Raw genomic sequence first — 20437 nt, forward strand, 5'->3', positions numbered from 1 at the left:
ACCTCTTGTTTTTTCCCTTCCCATTCTAGTATTCACAGTCAGCAATATCGTGTTTGGTCTAGTCTTTGGATACCTGGGAGACCGCTGGAGCAGGAAACGCATTGCGTGTACAGGCATGGCGGTCTGGTCAGCCATAAGTATCAGCATGATCTTCGTTCCCAAAGAGGTAAACTGATCATAAATTGAACCTGTCAGGTCTTCCACGCCCTCCAACCCAGTAGCATTCACTTATCTAGGAGTAAATTCCTGCCTCACCAGCCCTGTAGAATGTTTTTCTGTAAAACTGAGGTTAATAAAGCCTTCATATTGTCCCCATTTCCTATGCTAATGGGGCGCTAACTATCTGATGGGTCGATACTTGCTCCAGACTAGTCAGCCCTCTTTCCATGTTATCGCGCCCCTGTGGGAGTGATAACATAATTTGCAGGACTTTTTGTCATCGCCAGTTCCTGCACATCCCACGCCGCACATTTCGGCAGCATCGCTGCACCTCTGCAGCTGGGTGTACGCTACCTGGCTTCAGACGTGCACTGCCCATGACAGGGAGCCATCCTCTGAACTGATGGCCATGCGCACTGCACCTTTGAAGCTGGAGAACTGTACACCCAGGTCATGGCCGGAAGCTCAGAAGATGGCTACTGGTCAAGCACCTCTGATGGCAGGAACCATCTGTGGATCTCGATGCCATCATGGACCACAATGCACGGACAGGGCGGGGGTCTCCCGACCCGATCATCACGCTGTCTGTGCGTTGTAGTCCATGATCGGACCATGATCCACAGACGTCTGCAGGAGCTGTAAAGCCTCTCACTTGTTTGAATCTAGATCAGTATTTTGCATTAGTATTTGTAAACCACCAGCAGGAGCGGCTGAAAATTAGGGAAAGTTACAAATCTTTCTATTATGGTATTTCTTTAGGTGTCTAAGAAATCTTTCTTAAATAGTCACTGAATATCTTTTTGTGTTTTCACAGTATTTTCCAGTTTTTCTGTTGATGAATGGACTGCTGGGAGCAGCACAGGCAAGCTTTAGAGTTACTGCCCCCTCAATCATTGCCGACCTGTTTGTGGGAGACCGGCGCAGCGGCGCGCATTCCTACTATAACATAGCAGCACATATTGGCAGGTGAGTGTGGACCTATTTATTGATTAGAGGAATTCCGACAAGGCGGCTCTGTTGTGGACTTTTTCCGGCCCAGATTGTGCTTTGCAGATGCATGCATGTACAAGACATATGGATGGCATCTTACAAAACCCTCCACAAGTAATGAGGAATCATTAATCAGAAAGGAGGAGCCGGAGAAAGGCACTCGCACATTTATATGTTTCTGTGTGTGCAGAAATGATGACAACTTTGTTTTTGTTTATTACAGTGGTCTTGGTTACATCATTGGCTCTTATGTTACAAGTGCAGCCTCTGGCGACTCGCGTTGGGCCTTACTGGTAAGTAATAGGTCTGAGGGATCTTGTGGCAAACTGTGAATATTAATTATAACTCCTATATGGTTTTAAAGGGACTCTGCCAGTAGGTTTTTATCATTTAATCTGATAGCAATGCCCCTGTAGGGGCAGAGGACCTGATTCCTGCGATGTGTCACTTACTGATCCTTGTAATTATTTAGAAAAAAAATCAGTTTGATCAGCAGGAAATTATAAGTAGGGGACTAGTTGTCTCATGCCACATAGTTCTCCTGCTCTGTGGGACCCCTCCCCCCACTGATTGGTAGCTTTCTGCCTATGTACAGTGTATACAGAAAACATTGCTACTAAGTGGTGTAGGCGGGGTTATAAAGGGCAATAACAAGGATCCCATACAAAAAGATGAAATGCCCAGGGATGATATCAAAACCATTTTTTCACCCCGGGCAGCAGCCACATCTGCTCCAATAAATCAATAGAACAGCGGAGAAAGAAAGGAGCGAAACGATGATTGCAAAATTATCAAAATTTATTAAATATATTACAAAGAAGTGCACAAAATCATGATGAGGTGTCAATATAAAACAGATGAATGTACACCCAAAAAGGATCCCTCCACTGACCCAGATGGAAAAAGTGTCCACCTACATATGATATTATCAGTATATCCACAATAGATAGTTTGAATTGCAACACAATCAAGATTAAAAAGTACCAAGGACACCCGGTACTGATCAAAATCCTCCTATATATATATAGTGTAAACAACAGGTCCAAAAAGGCTCCACTGTAATATTATACTGCATCATTGAATAATCATAAAGTGCAGTAAAGGTAGGTATGCCCAAGTAGGAGCTGCAAAAAACAGTATGGTAAAGCTATATAATATATTGTTTTACCACAGTGTCCACGGTGAATAGAAAAAAGTTGAGATGCAATCAAAATAAGTGCGTCCATACCAGTTAAGGTCCCTATATATATATTATAATAGCAGCATATCCACAATGGGAAGGTACCAGTAAAGTATCATGCTGCACCATTGTGCAGTCATAAGGTTCAGCAGTCAAAAAATATATATATATGCCCAGGAGCAATTGCTGCAAAGGACAATTGAATGTAAGGAAGCACTTACCAAGGGGAACACAGGGGGAGGGTGAGGGAGCGTCTGGTGGTGACCTCCGACGCGCGTTTCGCGGCGTTAACAGGCCGCTTTATCAAGGAGATAATAGCTGCATCTCCACAGGAACTTAAAATAACCTATAACCCCCGTCACATGATCCGAATCGGCCGATCAGAAGAGTATAGGCGGCGCATGCGCTCTGGGATCGGCCAGCGCCGCCATACAGAATAGGCGTCATGCTAAGAGTAAATACTGGCCAGCCAAAGCACAGCCCATGGTATATAGCATAAAGACACCTTTCTGTCGGCGGGCCAGCGTCTCCACAAAGCGATGCGCACAACTCCCTGTGGTTCGATTCCCAGTGGACTCTGAATGCAGGCATATATAAATAAAGCCATACAGGGCAAAAATGGATATTTTACCTCCAATAATATATCCCATAATCAGTGGTATATAAACCGCAACTTAAGTAAGCATATAATCTGTGTGATAGATGCATGTTAATGTTACTGCTATCCTATCACATATTAATTTTCAGAAAATAATATAAAGTTGTGGCAGAAATGTGGGGACCTGATGGGTTTTCCCACATGTCACACAGATTTAATAATTTGGGAATAAATTCATGACCGCTTGAAATAAACGAATATCGAGTATTATAAAAATATCCGATGCTTGCATAAATATTATCCCAATTGTGTACATAAAATAAGGTCATAAGAGAAAAAACAACATAATCCCCATACAGATATTACAGTGGCCGCCATATCAGACTCCATGTGTGTAAATGGAATGATCTTCAACATTGGAGCAGTCACTAGATTTCGTTCCATACGGACACAAATACAGGGCAAAGGTCCACAAGAGACGCAGGATTCTCAAGGTCACTAAGTAAAAATGAATGACAGACATATTAGTGCAAAATAAAAATAAAATTAAATTAAAAACAAATATAAAAACAACACACCACCAGATCACTTGTTTCAGGGTGATATCAAAATGTGGAGAGCAAATCACAGGGGAAAACTAGCCATAATATATAAATATACTACCACGTTAAGAGAAGGAGGGAAAGGTACTCTAAGAGAGAACAGTATATATATTAGCAGAAAATGCACCAAGGCACCCATTACAAATTAAAAAAGGTCAAAAAGGCCCATTATTTATAGGGTCCAATGCAATTACAAAAATGGGGCGAAACTCAATGTCTCATTGAGTCCCTTAGGGGTCATGGTGTCCAATTGGACAATCCATTTAACTTCCATCTGTGATAAGATTTTTTTGTTATCACCACCCCTAATCCCCATATGTAAAGCATCAATCCCTCTAAACTTCAATAGGGCATCACTATTATGACACAATCTAAAATGTCGGGGAAGAGTCTTTAGATCTTCAATATCGGACACTGTCTCGGCCGTGCCAATGTCCCGCACATGTTCACGCACCCTAATCCTAAGTTCTCTAGTTGTAAGACCCACATATATCTTGGGACAAGGGCACGTAGCATAGTAAATAGGATCCACAAGAGATCCTCTGTCTTATCTCAAACTCCCTTATTCCATCAGACGAACTAAACGTAGAACAGTGAAGGACATTGGCGCAGGCGAGACAGTGACCGCAGGGGATTGATCCCTGAATGGGGCCTTTTGAACCGAAAAAGTTTTTAGGATTAGGGACGTAGTGGCTCTGAACCAACAGATCACTGAGATTCCTAGATCGCCGAGGCGTCATAGGAGGAGAACGACCCAGGAAGGTCCCCAGGGTGGGATCAGTGCTCAAAATTGTCCAATGTCTATTTAGTATGGTGCGCATATTCCGCCACTCATGATTATAAGTTGAGATGAAACTAACAGGCCCACCATCCTCCATCTTTTGTGCCCTCCTGGCAGTATGTAATAGAGTGCTGTGTGGAGTGTGTCTAGCCCTGTCATATCCAGCTTTTATCGATCTCCGGCTGTAACCACGTGTCAAGAACCGATGTTTTAAATCTGTGGCTTGTTTTTCAAATTTAGCATCAGTGGAACAAATTCGCAGCATCCTAAGCAATTCTCCGACCGGGATGGCCCTAATGGTAGAAAAATCATGGGCAGATGTAGCATGTAGCAATGCATTGACCGACGTGGGCTTCCTGAAAACATCGGTCTGGATGCGCCCCCCAGAGTCGACCTCAACACGGACATCCAGAGTCCACAGTCTTGCTGTCAAATGCATGCGTCAAACGAATGTTGTAAATGTTGTTATTAAGACTGCCCATGAAATTCCCAAGCTGGTCGGCCATACCATCCCACAAAAATATCACGTCATCTATATAGCGATACCAGCACAGCTGGTTATAAAGGGCTCAGCATTCAGAGCTCTGCAAGATCTGCAGCAGAAAAAACAGGGATTTTATCATAACTGCACCAAGCAGAGCAACAAGTGACATATCGCTGGATTAGGGGTCTCTGTCCCTACATTATGCTGCTCTCATATCTGCAGCAAACACCTGGTGATAGATTCCCTTTAATGGAACCAGTTACACAACAGTCTGTGGTCACGTGTTTTTTCTGATGACACCTGTGTATATGTAATATGTGATGTCGCCTTCTTTATCTACACAGATCTCCCCTGCTCTTTGCCTGATAGGACTCCTGCTAATGTGTGTGAGTGGAAAAGAACCGACCAGAGGAGCTGCAGAGGGAAATAACAGCAAACCGCTGAGCTCCAGAACATGGATTTCAGATGTGAAGCAACTCAGTAAAAAGTAGGTATTTTCTGTGCACTGATTGATGTCACTGATCCACCCCGTGACTTCTGTGTTATTTACATGTTTTTCCCCTTTTCACTTTCTGCAGCCGAAGCTTTGTGTTTTCCACACTTGCGATGACGACTGTAAAGGTTGCTACAGGTGTTATCGGCTCCTACACTCTTATCTTCCTGCACTGTGCCCGGGACATCATACAAGAGAGCGCACGAAATCCCCAGACTGAAGTCGGCAGTGACTATGACAGGTACAAGTTTTCCAAACTTTGATTTGACAATCACTGGTGGGAATCTAATGTTCCCTCTACCCCAGTTTTCTCTTTAAAAAAGAATTTATATTTCAAATGATTTTTATATCAAATTATTTATATTTCATTCATTCGAGCGCCTTCACTAATCTCTTTCTTTACCACTTTTCTTTGCAGTCTGATCTTTGGGTTAATTTCTTGCATCTCTGGCATCTTGGGAGTTGTAGTAGGCGCGAAGATAGCCAAACTATACAAGAAGTACAAACCTTGTGCCGTTCCGATAGTTTATGCGTGTGGCCTGCACGGATCTGCCATTTTCTTGTTCTTCGCTCTATTTATGGGAAACATCAGTCTCGTGGCCACATATGTAAGTACCTGATGTGTAGATTACTTTTATAACCTTAATGGGTCTCGGAAATAGGATGGATGTAATGAGCAGTACAAATCATAGACTATGACGGGGGCTGTCTATGAATGTATGGAAACTGGGGGGATGAATGGATTAAAGGGAACCTGTCACCTCGTTTTTCCGCTATAAGCTACGGCCACTGCCTTTCGGGGCTTATCTACAGCATTCTATAATGTGTATATGTATTGTTCCTTATCTCTGCAGGTGTTTATATTCATCGGACTCATGTGTCTGAATCTGACCTACTTCGTTTCAGCTGATATTCGCCTGGTGAGTGGAGAAAAGCGCTAAACGTTGCACAGCTAAAATTCTATTTATGTAGTCAGTCTGTATGTTCTGTTTCACCCATCAAGGCCACTTAATCCTGGCTGTATCCAAGCATTTGTTGGATAATTCCCAACTAAACTCCAAAATAGACTTGACCCAAGAAGGTTAAAAACTTCTTTAATAAAATCTCAGTCTACAACGGGTTTCTGGGCTTTTATTTCAATCCTGGCTGACTGTGCTCTTTACTTCTGTTTCACATATGTTCACTTTGCCAATGTTCTCTTATCTTGCTGCATCCAGTGACTTCCTTCTGCTCACTCAGAATATTCTCTTGTTTTAGGATGTGGCATCTCCTGCAAGCCGATCAACAGCAAAGGCCATATCTATGATAGTGACCGACCTGCTGGGGAAGGTCGGAAGCTCCTTTTTCTTCGGGCTGGTAAGTAACTGTTACATATTTCCACATCACTTTAAAGCTACATTCATACATCTTTTTCCATTTGTACAACCTAGAAACATAGAATGTAAGAGTTGGAAGGGCCCTCCAGGGTCATTGTGTCCAACCTCCTGCTCAATGCAGGATTCACTAAACCATCTCAGACAGATGTCTGTCAAGCCTCTGTTTGTTGACTTCCATTGAAGGAGTACTCACCAGCTCTTGTGGCAGCCTGTTCCACTCATTGATTACCCTCATTGTCAAAAACCTTTTGCTGTTATCTATTCTGTATATTCTCCCTTTCAGTTTCATTCATTGTTTCTCATGTTTCCATGTGCAAATGAGAGTAAGGGTGATCTCTCTACACTGTGACAGCCCTTCAGATATTTGTAGACAGTCTCCTCTTAGCCTTTTTTTTGCAAGCTAAACATTCCCAGATCCTTTAACCGTTCCTTGTAAGACATACTTTGCAGTCTGCTCACCATCCTGGTACCTCTTCTCTGAACTTGCTCCAGTTTTTCGATGTCTTTTGTAAAATGTGGTGCCCAGAACTGAACACAGTATTACATATGAGGTCTGATCAAAGAGGAGTAGAGGGGGATAATTACTTCAAGTGATCTAGACTCCTTTCTGCTTTTCTTAATACATCCTACAACTTCATTTGCCTTTTTTTGCTTCTGCATCACACTGTTAACTCATGTACAGTCTGTGATCTACTTGTATACCCGTCCTTTTCAAACGTACTGTTGCTTAGTTCTATTCTTCCCATTCTGTACTTGGAATTTTATTTTTTCTTGCCCACGTGTAGAATCTTGCATTTCTCCATGTTAAATATAATTCTATTAGTCGCTGCCCATTATTCAAGTTTATCTAGATCATTCTGAATCCTTTCTCTGTCTTCTCTAGTGTTAGCTATTGATTCCTAGCTTTTCATTGTCTGCAAATTTGATCAGTTTACCTTCAGTTCCCTTACCTAGATCATTTATAAAAATGTTGCACAACACTGTAGCCAGGAAAGAGCCGTGTAGTACCCCACTTGAAGCACTCTTCCAATTGGATGTTCAACTATTTATTACCACTCTTTGAGTACGATCACTGAGACAGTTATGAATCCACCTAATCGTAGCCTTGTCAATCCCATACTTGGTCATTTTTTCAATAAGGATTGCACGAGATACTTTATCAAACGCTTTGATGAAGTCAAGATATACTATATATACCGCATTTCCCTGATCCACCCTGCCAGAGATTCCATTATAGAAGGAAATTAGATTAGTCTGGCATGACTTGTTTGCTACAAATCCATGCTGGCTCTTGTTAATTACTGTAATCTTATTCAAGTACTTACATACATGCAGTTTAATAATTTGTTCAAAGATCTTTCCTGGTATAGAATTAAGGCTCACTGGCCTGTAATTTCCTGGTTCCAACGTCTTTCCTTTTTTGAAGATAGGGACATTTGCCCTTCTCTAATCTTATGAGACGTTTCCTGTTCTTTCAGGTTTTTTCCCAGTTTTGGGAAAAGGTAATACATAATTATCGACAGTATCCCCAATCAGAATATCAGTTCAAAATAAAGTGCAAGTGCATATTCTCCAAAGATATAGGGATCCTCGGCGGGCCATCCCTGCCCCCTGAGAAAGCCATTAAGAAATGTGTGTTGGGGCACAGGGCTACAGATGGACATCAGTATGGGTGAGAACTATTTATAATATTTATGGCCCCTTAGCTTATTAGGTGGTGAGTTTTATGTGATAGGTCACTGACCGGAGAGCTGGGAGAAATCTCCATGCTGTTGTAGTGTTACTTACCTATATGGCATTTAGGATTTGGCCATCCCTACATCTTTGGAGAATATGCACTGGCACTTTATTTTGAACTGATATTCTGATTGTGGATACTGTCGATACTTATGTATTACCTTTTCCCATGGTTTTTTCTCTTTTGTAGCATCATGTTTTACATCTTGGCATCTGTGGCCATATTCGGATACCTCTGTTTATATACACTATTAATTGATTGATTGTCTTTTTTATTTATTATGCTATTGAAGAATGTTACATTTTATTCTATTCAAAAAATTCCTTTGTCTTTTGGTGGTGTATTTGCACTATGTTTTGGTGTTTGAATGCTGTTTGGGAGCTCCACAGGGTTTATACCCATATTCATTTGGGTTGTTTAAATCCTGAATTCTGATTATGATATCTGTATTTGAGATTGTGTTATTCTGTCTCTAGACATTGAGTAGTCTAGAGTTGGGGCTGCAGAAACTGGAACTGGTGCTGTTCATGGTTTGGAGGATGGAGGCTCCTCCTCTATCTGCAGTTAGGCACCTTCTGATCACCAGATTTCATTGTTATCCATTGACTGCTGTCAGTGTAAATGTGTCCAGTCAATTATGTATACTGTGTTTTACTTTCATTAACCATACATAACTATTTATTTTGTCATATCTTCAGATATATGAATGCATCAAAAGTTATTGTCCTGACACGGTGCTATGGAAGTTCCAAAGTTTGCAGTGTGTCCTCATGGCTTGTTCCAGTGTCGTGGCTATCGCAGGAGGATGCTTTTTTGCATGTGCCTGCTTTATTGAAAAAGATCATAAGACGGCAGAGACAGAGTCTGAAGGTACGTGCAGAAATATGTTCATTATCCACTCATATCTCTTGCAGAATTAATTTGGATTAGCACTAGCTCCATAATCAGTAACTGTAATACCCAGCATCTGTATAATTCATCTCTCTCCATAACAAAGCTCCATAACATAAGAGTAACAAAGCTCCATAACTAAATATGCATATATTTTAACCTGGTATAAATTCTGCCCTTTTTCTGAATCTGGCGTTGTTTGTCTGTTGTTCTCATATCTCCCCATTCCTGATGTATGTTTCCCTGTATATTTATCAAGCATTTTAGCCAACTAGGCATGGTCATCAAGATATTTCTCAAAAACAGAAAAATTTCGACGCTCACACCCACTTAAAAAAATACTAGATTTATATAAAGGGAGAATTGAGAACCCTAGGAGTAAAGGACGAGCAACGGTATTTTCAGGAGAATGACGGCATTTAGAACAGTTGAAAAAATAGTTAAATGTCCAGTCATCTTGTTCAATTGTGTTAATTTAACATTTCCAAATTTTACAATAATATTAACAAGGAGTATAAACTGGGGAGGGATAAAAAGGGAAGAATGGGGTATCAATGCAAAGTTATAAGAACGAAAGTAAAGTCAAGACTGCTCATTATTATTATTAGGAATAAACAGACTATTATAATGTTGCATTTTGTACATAATATTTGTAAACTTTTAATTTGGTACACCAAAAAAGAAAACGGATGGCACTCACCGGTTAAAATCTTCTTTATTCCAATACTTTAAAATATCGGTGTAGGGAGGATGGGAGCGGGAGTGGAAATGACGACAGCTGTTTTGTGCTGCAGTAGCGCTTCTACTGGTCTCATGACATTCATCCAACTCAATATGGGTTTTAAAAAAACTTTTTTACCTAAGCACAAAGTTGAACTTATATATTGTGCGTTGATGCCCCTTCCATTACATCTGATATTGATGGAGCAATTATTTGCTTCCATTTTGTTGCAATTAAATGTGTAATAACCAAAAAGATGTAACAAGAGATATGTTGAAATTTGGGTAGGATTTCTTCTACATCTTGCAATAATACTAACTATGGAGTAATAATGGGTTTAGAAATTCATAGGAGTAAGATCGAAGTTTCTTTCCACAATTACTTTAAAAGTGGACAACTCCAAAATATGGGTAACATTTCCCTTGGTTTCCCACAGCCTCTCCAGCATAGAGGAGATTGGGAAGGAAATACTCTCTGGAGTTGCATTGGAGTAAAGAACCACCGTAACATAATGTCATAGTGTGCCTCATGGAGAGAAGCGCACGTACTGGTAGAATACGTCAGGTTTAATGCTTTACTGTATATATAGATAATCCTTCTGTATTATTTTCTATAAAATCATTTTTTAATCCTGTTTCCATGTTTTCTTTATAGATTTGGTACTGGACGTAACAGTTACAACTCCATAAATTCAAGAAAACATGTCAGAAAAAAAGAGGCAGATTCCGAGCTCGGTCTCTGTTCTCACTTACTGGACTTTCCGCAGTCAGACATACTCACGGAATAAAGTGAGTTTCCTGCTGCATAAAGAGACAGATTCCGGGCTCGGTTTCTGTACTCAATTATAGACATGTCACTTATTGGACTTTCCGCAGTCAGACATACTCACGGAATAATGTGAGTTTCCTGCTGCATAAAGAGACAGATTCCGAGCTCGGTTTCTGTACTCAGTTATAGACATGTCACTTATTGGACTTTCCGCAGTCAGATATACTCACGGAATAATGTGAGTTTCCTGCTGCATAAAGAGACAGATTCCGGGCTCGGTTTCTGTACTCAATTATAGACATGTCACTTATTGGACTTTCTGCAGTCAGACATACTCACGGAATAATGTGAGTTTCCTGCTGCATAAAGAGACAGATTCCGGGCTCGGTTTCTGTACTCAATTATAGACATGTCACTTATTGGAATTTCCGCAGTCAGACATACTCACGGAATAATGTGAGTTTCCTGCTGCATAAAGAGACAGATTCCGGGCTCGGTTTCTGTACTTAGTTATAGACATGTCACTTATTGGACTTTCCACAGTCAGATATACTCACGGAATAATGTGAGTTTCCTGCTGCATAAAGAGGCAGATTCTAGGCTCGGTTTCTGTTCTCGACATTTGCCAGACTTTTCGTGCTGAGAAGTGTTCATAGATGAAGAGACTTCTATATCACTTTATGTCTTCATCATAAGGCCTATCATTATTGGGGCCACATTGAAGACTATTGGGCAACACGGTGGCTCAGTGGTTAACACTGTTGCTTTGCAGCGCTAGGGTCCAAACCCAACCAAAGAAAACATCTGCAAGGAGTTTGTATGTTCTCCTCGTGTTCGCGTGGGTTTCCTCCGGGTTCTCCGGTTTCCTCCCACACTCCAAAGACATACTGATAGGAAATTGAAAAATAAATAATTGAATATTATTCTAACTATTATTGAGAATTCTTATCTTTGACACCTTGAATGAAGTTAATAGTCAGTATGATGGAACATCTGAAGCCACAGGCTGGAACCCTGTGTGACAGCCGAACTGCTACATTATGGAGCAGCTACTACTAATGCTAGGTTGAACAATAAGAAATGTTCACTAGTTGCCTGCTCCTGGCCCAATGGGTATTGATCAGTGCGCACTTAAAGAAATCACACCACACAGTCGGATGTAACCTCTCTTTGATCAATCTATGGCACAGCTCCAAGAGAGCAAGAGTGAGAGAGACTTTATTGATTCAAACAAAAATTTATATATCCCCTGTAAGGGGGCTAGGTTAACTCTAAAATGGGAGTGTTCGGATGTATTCCATTGGTTAATGGGTTGGGCAGTGAGCTAGTCCGGGCGGATCCATGAAATCATCAGGCTGGGTTGGTCCATGAGGTCATCAGAGTGGGCGTCATCGTGGGCGGATCTATGGAGCACATGGGGTTTGGTGAAACAGGAAATTCCAGATCCATGAGCACATGGTGTGAGGCAAACAGGAAATGGCAGCCATCTTTAGTGGCACACTTTGATCTGAAAAGCTCATGAAAGGTGAAATAATACACTTTTGGGTAGTTCCTCTCAATCGCTTGTCTTGAGGTTAATTAAGTATTTGAACTTAAGACTCAAGTTTCCCAAGTCAACCATTAACAGAAGAAGACTCTCCTGCATCTCATTACAGCTCCCAGCCAGATTCGGTTGGAGGCTTTTTTCCTTACTGAGGTGAGAATTACGGGACACCATTTCCATGGAGGTGGCTTAAAGGGTTGGTACATAAACCAGGATGGACCCATAATGGGGACATTGCTACATAAATGGGGGAGGGATGGTAGCACATATACTGTATCCTTATAAGATTTAGTGACCACATTTAGTGTATATACTGTATCATTATAGGATTTAGTGAACACATTTAGTGTAACATTAAGAGAGTGTTGGAGAGTGATTCAGGAGAAGGCAGAACAGGCCAGAGGGCCACACAGTACAGAAAGGCACAGAGCGCTTAGCAAAGCAGAATGTGTTCAGCCGCCACTTGGTACAATGGTGCCCCATAGAGAATACGGGGCCTATGGCTTGAATCAGGACAGGGGAACCTTTTTCATCTCCCAGTGAAGGGGAGCTTTAGTGGGAACCAGTACTGGAAAGTGGGTGCAGGAAAATGGGGAGCCAGGACAAGCATCTCACACTCTAGAGGAGCCAGCATTGAGAGGGAAAGCTCAGGCTGAAAACATGAACTTGTGCTGTACTGAAATTACCATGGATTGTTATCAAGTAAAGTTACACTGTTAAAGCAGAATACAGTGTCTGTTCCTGAGTGTGTGATATATATGTATATTAGATAGAATAAATGCCGGCAATTCAGCAGCCACATAGTGTAAAATCACAGCAGGAGCCGACAGCATAGAATAGATGGATTACATACAGTAAATACATATAGAATAGATAGATACACAGCTGTATTAAAGGAGTCTGTGTCATTCCTTCAATTAAAGGACTTTATTCTGGGTGTGTGTGTTTCCATACTATGGCATTAGTAATAGGGGCGTCTTATTGATGCCTCTCCATTACTAACCTCGGGGTTTGATGTCACCTGACAGTACAAAGGTGACATCAACCCCCCAACTATCACCCCACTTGCCACTGCTGCAGGGCAAGTGGGAAGAGCGAGGTTAAGTACCAGAATTGGGGCATCTTATTTTTAATAGGATTTGCATCCGTCCAATTTCATCTCAAGTGGGGATGAGGCCTAATTCTGAGCTACTCCTATCCTTTCCACAGGACACTGACTCACTTTACTATTTGTGACGCTCTGTTTGTACACCTATCCAGTATTAGGCAGTTCTTTTTGTTCATTTTGCAATGCCACTAGTTTTCACCAGACAAACCAAAACTCTAATAAAAGAAAGTTGCTTTTGTTTTGTTTTGATTATTATCCAAGCACTTCATAAACAAATGCTGAACTTACAGAGCTGTCTCACAGCCGACAATTGTCCTGGGGATGATCAATGCTTCCTTTCATTGGTTGCCAAAATGTGGTGGGAAGAGACATGAATGGACAGGCCCATGCGTTAACTCAGCAATGAGCAAGAGCACAATCCATGCCCAGTATTATTAACGATCGAAATAGTAATTGCATGCATTTATAATCAAGTCTTGTAAAGCGGCTTTATCTGGTCAGACACTATATCATGGACCCATCATCATTGCCTTCTTCATGAACTTAAGCAGCACAAGGTTCTGTGTGTCAAAATAAAAGGGTGTTCTCTTTTCCAGTACATAAGCTACAGATATAGCAGAGGTGAATTCATTCATTTAAAGGGGTTGTCTGGGACTTTAACATTGACTTATCCTTAGGATAGGTCATCAATGTCTGATCCATGGGGGTGCGAAACTCAGCACTGAGCAGTTGTGTGCCAATACCAGGAAAAGCTGATCAACGGGGTGCCAAGTGTCGCACCCAAATGAGTCAGACATTTCTGTCCTATCCTAAAAATTGGCCATCAATGTTAAAATCCCAAACAACCACTGTAATATGAAATGCTTTTTTTTAGAGTTTTTCTTTTCCTTAGGGTTCATTCATATGTTTATTTTTTTCATCTACAAGAAAAATGGACTGAGTTTCATCAGTCTTTATACAGCTTCTTAGATCAGTCCATGAAAATGGATGGCATCAGGATGCTAAAAAAAATCTCTAAAAAAGACGCTTCAGAAAAAAACGTCATTTTTGGAAGCGTCTTCCTTTTCAAAAAATTCAATTAGTTTCTAGATTTTGGAGGGCCTTCTGCAGAAAACTGGGGATTGATTTGTCCTTTTCTTCTGCTTATCACCCTGAGACTAATGGTCAGACAGAAAGGACAAATCAGTTTTTGGAGCAAATTTTAAGATGTTTTGTCACCAATCAGCAGGAGAATTGGTCATCATTTCTTCCACTGGCTGAGTTTGCCTTTACCAGTCAGGTTAATCAGTCCACGGGGACCTCACCGCTTTTCTGTAATTGCGAGTTTCATCCTCATTTTGGTGAGTTTTCCAGGATAAGTTCTGGGTGTCCTGGTGTGGATGTCACCAAGAGCTGGAGGATGTTTGGAGGAAAGTTAAACAGAACACTGGGGTGGCTCAGCATCGGCAGAAGCGGAAGGCAGATAGGAGGCACTCTTCAGGGGTTGCCTTCAAAGTGGGAGATATGGTATGGCTTTCCTCTAAGAATATTAAATTAAAGTTGCATTCGCTAAGTTGGGTCCTAGATTCATTGGTCCGTATGAAATTCTGGAGATGGTCAATCCAGTTGCCTTCCGGTTAAAGCTCCCTCGGTCTTTCCATATTTCTAATGTGTTCCACAAGCCTTTGAAGGAATTTATTCTCCCTGTTCTGTCTTCTTAGCTCCCGCCTCCTCTAGTTTGAAGCTTGGGAATCTTGGAATATGAGGTACAAAGGGTCATTGATTCCCGAATGGTCCGGAATTCCATTCAATACCTGGTACATTGGATGGGGTATGGACCTGAGGAGCGATCCTGGGTTCCAGCTCATTCTGTAAGGGCTGATTGGCTGGTCCAGGCCTTTCATCAGAGATTTCCTGGTAAACCTGGGGTCCGGTGGCCCCCCTTGAAGAGGGGGTACTGTCACATTTCCACTCTGTTTCTGTCTTTTTGTTACTTTGTGTCAGGGTTGTCAGCAGTGGCGAAACTACAAAGTTATGGGCCCCGGTGCAACCTCTCAAATGCCCCCCCAATGCCAAAATGCACGCACATCTCCACTCCGTCCACCTTGTACACGCGTGGCTCCGCTCTGTACACCTCATACACACACAGCTCCGCACCGTACACCTCGTACACACACGGCCCCGTTCCGTACACCTCGTGCACATGCAGCTCCTCTCCGTACACCTTGTACACACGCTTCTCTGCTCCGTACACCTCGTACACATGCGGCTCCACTCCATACACCTCGTACACACAAAGCTCTGCTCCGTACACCTCGTACACACGGCTCTGCTCCGTTCACCTCGTACACACGCCTCCGCTCTGCACACCTCGTACACACACGGCTCCGCTCCGTACACCTCGTACACACATGGCTCTGCTCCGTACACCAAGTACACACACGGCTGCACTCCGTACACCTCGTACACACACGGATCTGCTCCGTACACCTCGCACACACAACTCCGTACACCTCATAGACACACGACTCCGCTCCGTACACCTCGTACACACACGGCTCTGCTCCGTACACCTCATACACACACGGCTCTGCTCCATACACCTCGTACTCACACGGCTCCGTTCCGTACACCTCGCACACACGGCTCCACTCTGTACACCTCGTACACACACAGCTCTGCTCCGTACACCTCGTACACACACGGCTCTGCTCCGTACACCTCGTACACACACGGCAGTGCTCCATACACCTCTTACACACACGGCTCCGTACACCTCATACACACACAGCTCTGCTCCGTACACCTTGTACACACATGGCTCTGCTCCGTACACCAAGTACACACACGGCTGCAGTCCGTACACCTCGTACACACACGGATCTGCTCAGTACACCTCGCACACACAACTCCGCACACCTCATACACACACGACTCCGCTCCGCACACCTCGTACACACACGGCTCTGCTCCGTACACCTCGTACACACACGGCTCCACTCACCTCGTACACACACGGCTCTGCTCCATACACCTCGTACTCACACAGCTCCAATCCGTACACCTCGTACACACGGCTCCACTCTGTACACCTCGTACACACGGCTCCGCTCCGTACACCTCGTACACACACGGCTGTGCTCCGTACACCTCGTACACACACAGCTGCGCTCTGTACACCTCATACACACACGGCTCTGCTCCGTACACCTCGTACACACACGGCTCCATTCACGTCGTACACACACGGCTCCACTCCATACACCTCGTACTCACACAGCTCCGCTCTATACACCTCGTACACACATGACTCCGCTCCGTACACCTCGTACACACACGGCTCCGCTCCGTACACCTCGTACACACACGGCTCCACTCTGTACACCTCGTACACACATGGCTCCACTCTGTACACCTCGTACACACACGGCTCTACTCCGTACACCTCGTACACACGTGGCTCCGCTCCAGGCACCTCGTACACACAAGGCTCCACTCCGTACACCTCATACACACTCAGCTCTGCTACATCCACCCTGTAAACCCCTCCTGACCCCACACAGAAACTTTACCTCATCCAGCACCATGACAGCCAGCACAGCAGAGTCCTGCAGACAACGAGGCCCCTGATTATGTGACCCCATACTCCTCCCCTCCTGTGACCTCATCACAGGTCCTGTGTGCACAGAAAAGAACAGCCTAGGATGTCATTGCAGGCTGTGGGGGGCTGCGGTGGGTCTATCTGGGAGGGCAAGGATGGGGTTCATGGGGGGGCGTGGTGGCTCAGTGCAGTGCAGGAAGGATAGACTCCCAGGCGGGATGCGGGGGGGCAAAAACAAGACTGTCCCATGAGAATCGGCACGGTTGGGAGATATTATGGTCTGACCTGCCGAGCCCCTGACCCCCCCCTGCCCGGTGCTGCGACCATGGTAGTTACGCCCCTGGCTGTCAGTCTGTGCTGGGTCTGTGCTGCAACCATCTGTGTTCATTTTCCTTAATCAGGCTTCTACTTAAGCATGCTAGTTCCTCCCCCCAGTGTCAATCGTACACTTGCTGTTGCCTGTGCAACATTGATCCCTCTGCGTTCTGTGCCTGACCCAGCTTGACTTGATTCTCTTCCCGAACTCAGACCCTTTGGTTGTGACCTGACTTTGCTTTTTTCCCCTTTTTCCCTTCCCCCCTACCGTTCCCCTCTGGGCCACATTCCTTCACCTATTCCCCATCATTGTTATTATTTTTATTATCCCCCCTATGGGACCCTAATGTTTAGCACCAATCCCATGTCCCAAACTGTGCTGTAGTATGTGAACACTAATGGGCCTCGCTAGCAGCACTATCTCACTGTGGGAAAACATAACGGACGGGGTGAGGTTAGGGCTTAGTGTACACTACATGATACTGCGGTTCCCTGCACTGGTCTACAGGTCACACAGCGCTACATGTACATCAGCTCCAGTCCCTCCTGCTCATGACCCTCAAACGGGTCTCTTCCTCTGGTTGGGCGCGCGTCATGCTGTATAACTACAGAGCCTGGCTCCTCCCTCACACATGACTGGTCACATGGTTGAGCCTATACTGTATGGGCGCCTTCCAGGTCCTGACTGCAGCCCATACAGTCTAGCCAGCTCACTACTGAAGATGCTAGACTGTATGGGCTCCTTCCAGGTATATATTCTTGAAGATAGCAGACTTTATGGGCTGCTGCCTGGCCCTGACTGCAACCCACACATGACACTAGAATGTATGTGCTCCTTCAAGGTATAAATTATTAAAGCCATCAGAATATATGGGCCCATACTGTCTAGCCGGCTCACTGGTGAAGACACTAGAATGTATGGGCTCCTGTCAGGTATATATTATTGTAGATACAGACTGTATGGGCTCCTGTCAGGTATATATTATTATAGATACAGACTGTACGGACTCCTGTCAGGTATATATTATTATAGATACAGACTGTACGGACTCCTGTCAGGTATATATTATTATAGATACAGACTGTACGGACTCCTGTCAGGTATATATTATTATAGATACAGACTGTACGGGCTCCTGTCAGGTATATATTATTATAGATACAGACTGTATGGGCTCCTGTCAGGTATATATTATTATAGATACAGACTGTATGGGCTCCTGTCAGGTATATATTATTGTAGATACAGACTGTACGGGCTCCTGTCAGGTATATATTACTGTAGATATAAACTGTAAGGGCTCCTGTCAGGTATATATTACTGTAGATATAAACTGTAAGGGCTCCTGTGAGGTATATATTATTATAGATAGAGACTGTATGGGCCGCTGTCAGGTATATATTACTGTAGATATAGACCGTATGGGCTCCTGTCAGGTATATATTATTGTAGATACAGACTGTATGGCTCCTGTCAGGTATATATTATTGTAGATACAGACTACGGACTCCTGTCAGGTATATATTATTATAGATAGAGACTGTATGGGCCACTGTCAGGTATATATTACTGTAGATATAGACTGTAAGGGCTCCTGTCAGGTATATATTATTGTAGATACAGACTGTATGGCTCCTGTCAGGTATATATTATTGTAGATACAGACTACGGACTCCTGTCAGGTATATATTATTGTAGATATACACTGTATGTGCTCCTGTCAGGTATATATTACTGTAGATACAGACTGTACGGGCTCCTGTCAGGTATATATTATTGTCCAAAGAGCTGAAAGACATTGTGCTAAACAGAGGACCGAGGCCTGGATTCAACAGTGACCATAATCACACTGAAAGACCCCCAACAGTAAAAAGGCAGAAAATCCCAATCATATCTCCAGAAGCTGGGAACAAAGCTCTTCACCCAAATTTAGACCATCAGAGGAGGAGGGGTCCACCGACCCCACACAGATACATGCAGAGCAGAGATATGGATGAGATAAAGACCCTGCTCAGCGCACTATGCAGGAAACTAATGTGACTGGATGGAACCAAGCACGTCTACAAAACAGTCAGAAATCCAGTTTGTCCTACACAGCCATACTCATTACAAGGTATATACACACAAGATATATAGAAAAATGACTTTACTTACAATCAGCAGCTGGAATATTCAGGGTCTCAACACCTCGGCCTTTGGATGTAAAACAAATGACCCTGACTTTATACAAAGACTGAAAAACATAGACATTCAGATCCTCCTGGAAACATGGACCAGGGCCGAAAACGAATCTCTGGTGCCCATCGGATACAGGGAAATCTCTGTCCCTGCCCTGAAAAATAAAAACATCAAACAGGGCCGGAGCTCAGGGGGAATACTGATCTGGTATAAAGAGGCAGGGCCGCCATCAGGGCATTATGTATGGAGCCAGGTGGGCAGAGGGGGCCCACATCAGGCCCGGTATCTTCTGCTCACCAGGCCCCTACCGGCAGGCAAACCAGGGCCTTAGCGCCGCGCTGCGGCGGCTAAACGCTATTGACATTCGGGCCCTCCAGCCCACACGTCAATAGTTAACAGCTGCCAGCCAATCGGAGGCTGGCAGCTGACGTCAGCCGCAGCGAGCACTTCGCCGGCGTCTGATGTCACTGTCCGTCGCCGGCGAGTGTGCGCTTCAGCTGCGTGGAGGGATGGAGCCTCGGCCGCCACCGGAGCGCGGCAAGGTAAGAAGAACTTGTTTTGTTTTTTTTTAATTTTTGAGAGCAGCGATCCAGGGGGCCCGGGGCAGACTGGGAGACGGGGCAGAATGCTGGACATGGGGAAGAATGCTGGACATGGGGCAGAATGCTGGGGCAGATTGCTTAATGCAGGGTCAGAATGCTGAATGCTGGGGCAGAATGCTGGACATGGAGCAGAATGCTGAACACTGGGGCAGAATGCTGGACATGGGGAAGAATGCTGGACATGGGGCAGAATGCTGGAGCAGATTGCTGAACGCTGGGCAAAATGCTGGACATGGGGCAGAATGCTGAACGCTGGGGCATAATGCAGGACATGGGGCAGAATGTGACAGTAAGACACAGGAGGGGGCAGAATGTGACAGTAGGACACA

The 20437-nt window shown here is 43.9% G+C and overlaps 1 protein-coding gene across 3 annotated transcripts; it reads left to right on the top strand.

The window, feature by feature from the left end:
- Positions 1-5145: 5145 nt before the first annotated feature.
- On the top strand, positions 5146-13670 carry LOC141058270 (protein spinster homolog 1-like). Of its 3 annotated transcripts, none has more exons than XM_073554458.1 (7): positions 5146-5281; positions 5373-5528; positions 5706-5895; positions 6142-6207; positions 6545-6643; positions 9100-9271; positions 10450-13670. In XM_073554458.1, exons 1-7 carry the CDS (start codon positions 5175-5177, stop codon positions 10461-10463), a joined length of 804 nt encoding a protein of 267 aa, XP_073410559.1. In that variant the 5' UTR covers positions 5146-5174; the 3' UTR covers positions 10464-13670. The 3 variants fall into 3 exon arrangements, with proteins under 3 accessions (XP_073410559.1, XP_073410558.1, XP_073410557.1); XM_073554457.1 differs by having other exon boundaries at positions 10668-13670; XM_073554456.1 differs by lacking the exon at positions 10450-13670 and having other exon boundaries at positions 9100-9833.
- The last annotated feature ends 6767 nt before the right edge of the window (positions 13671-20437 follow it).

Source organism: Dendrobates tinctorius, unplaced genomic scaffold, assembly GCF_039654945.1.
Source record: "Dendrobates tinctorius isolate UK_male_01 unplaced genomic scaffold, ASM3965494v1 ptg000211l, whole genome shotgun sequence".
Lineage (NCBI taxonomy): Eukaryota > Metazoa > Chordata > Amphibia > Anura > Dendrobatidae > Dendrobates > Dendrobates tinctorius.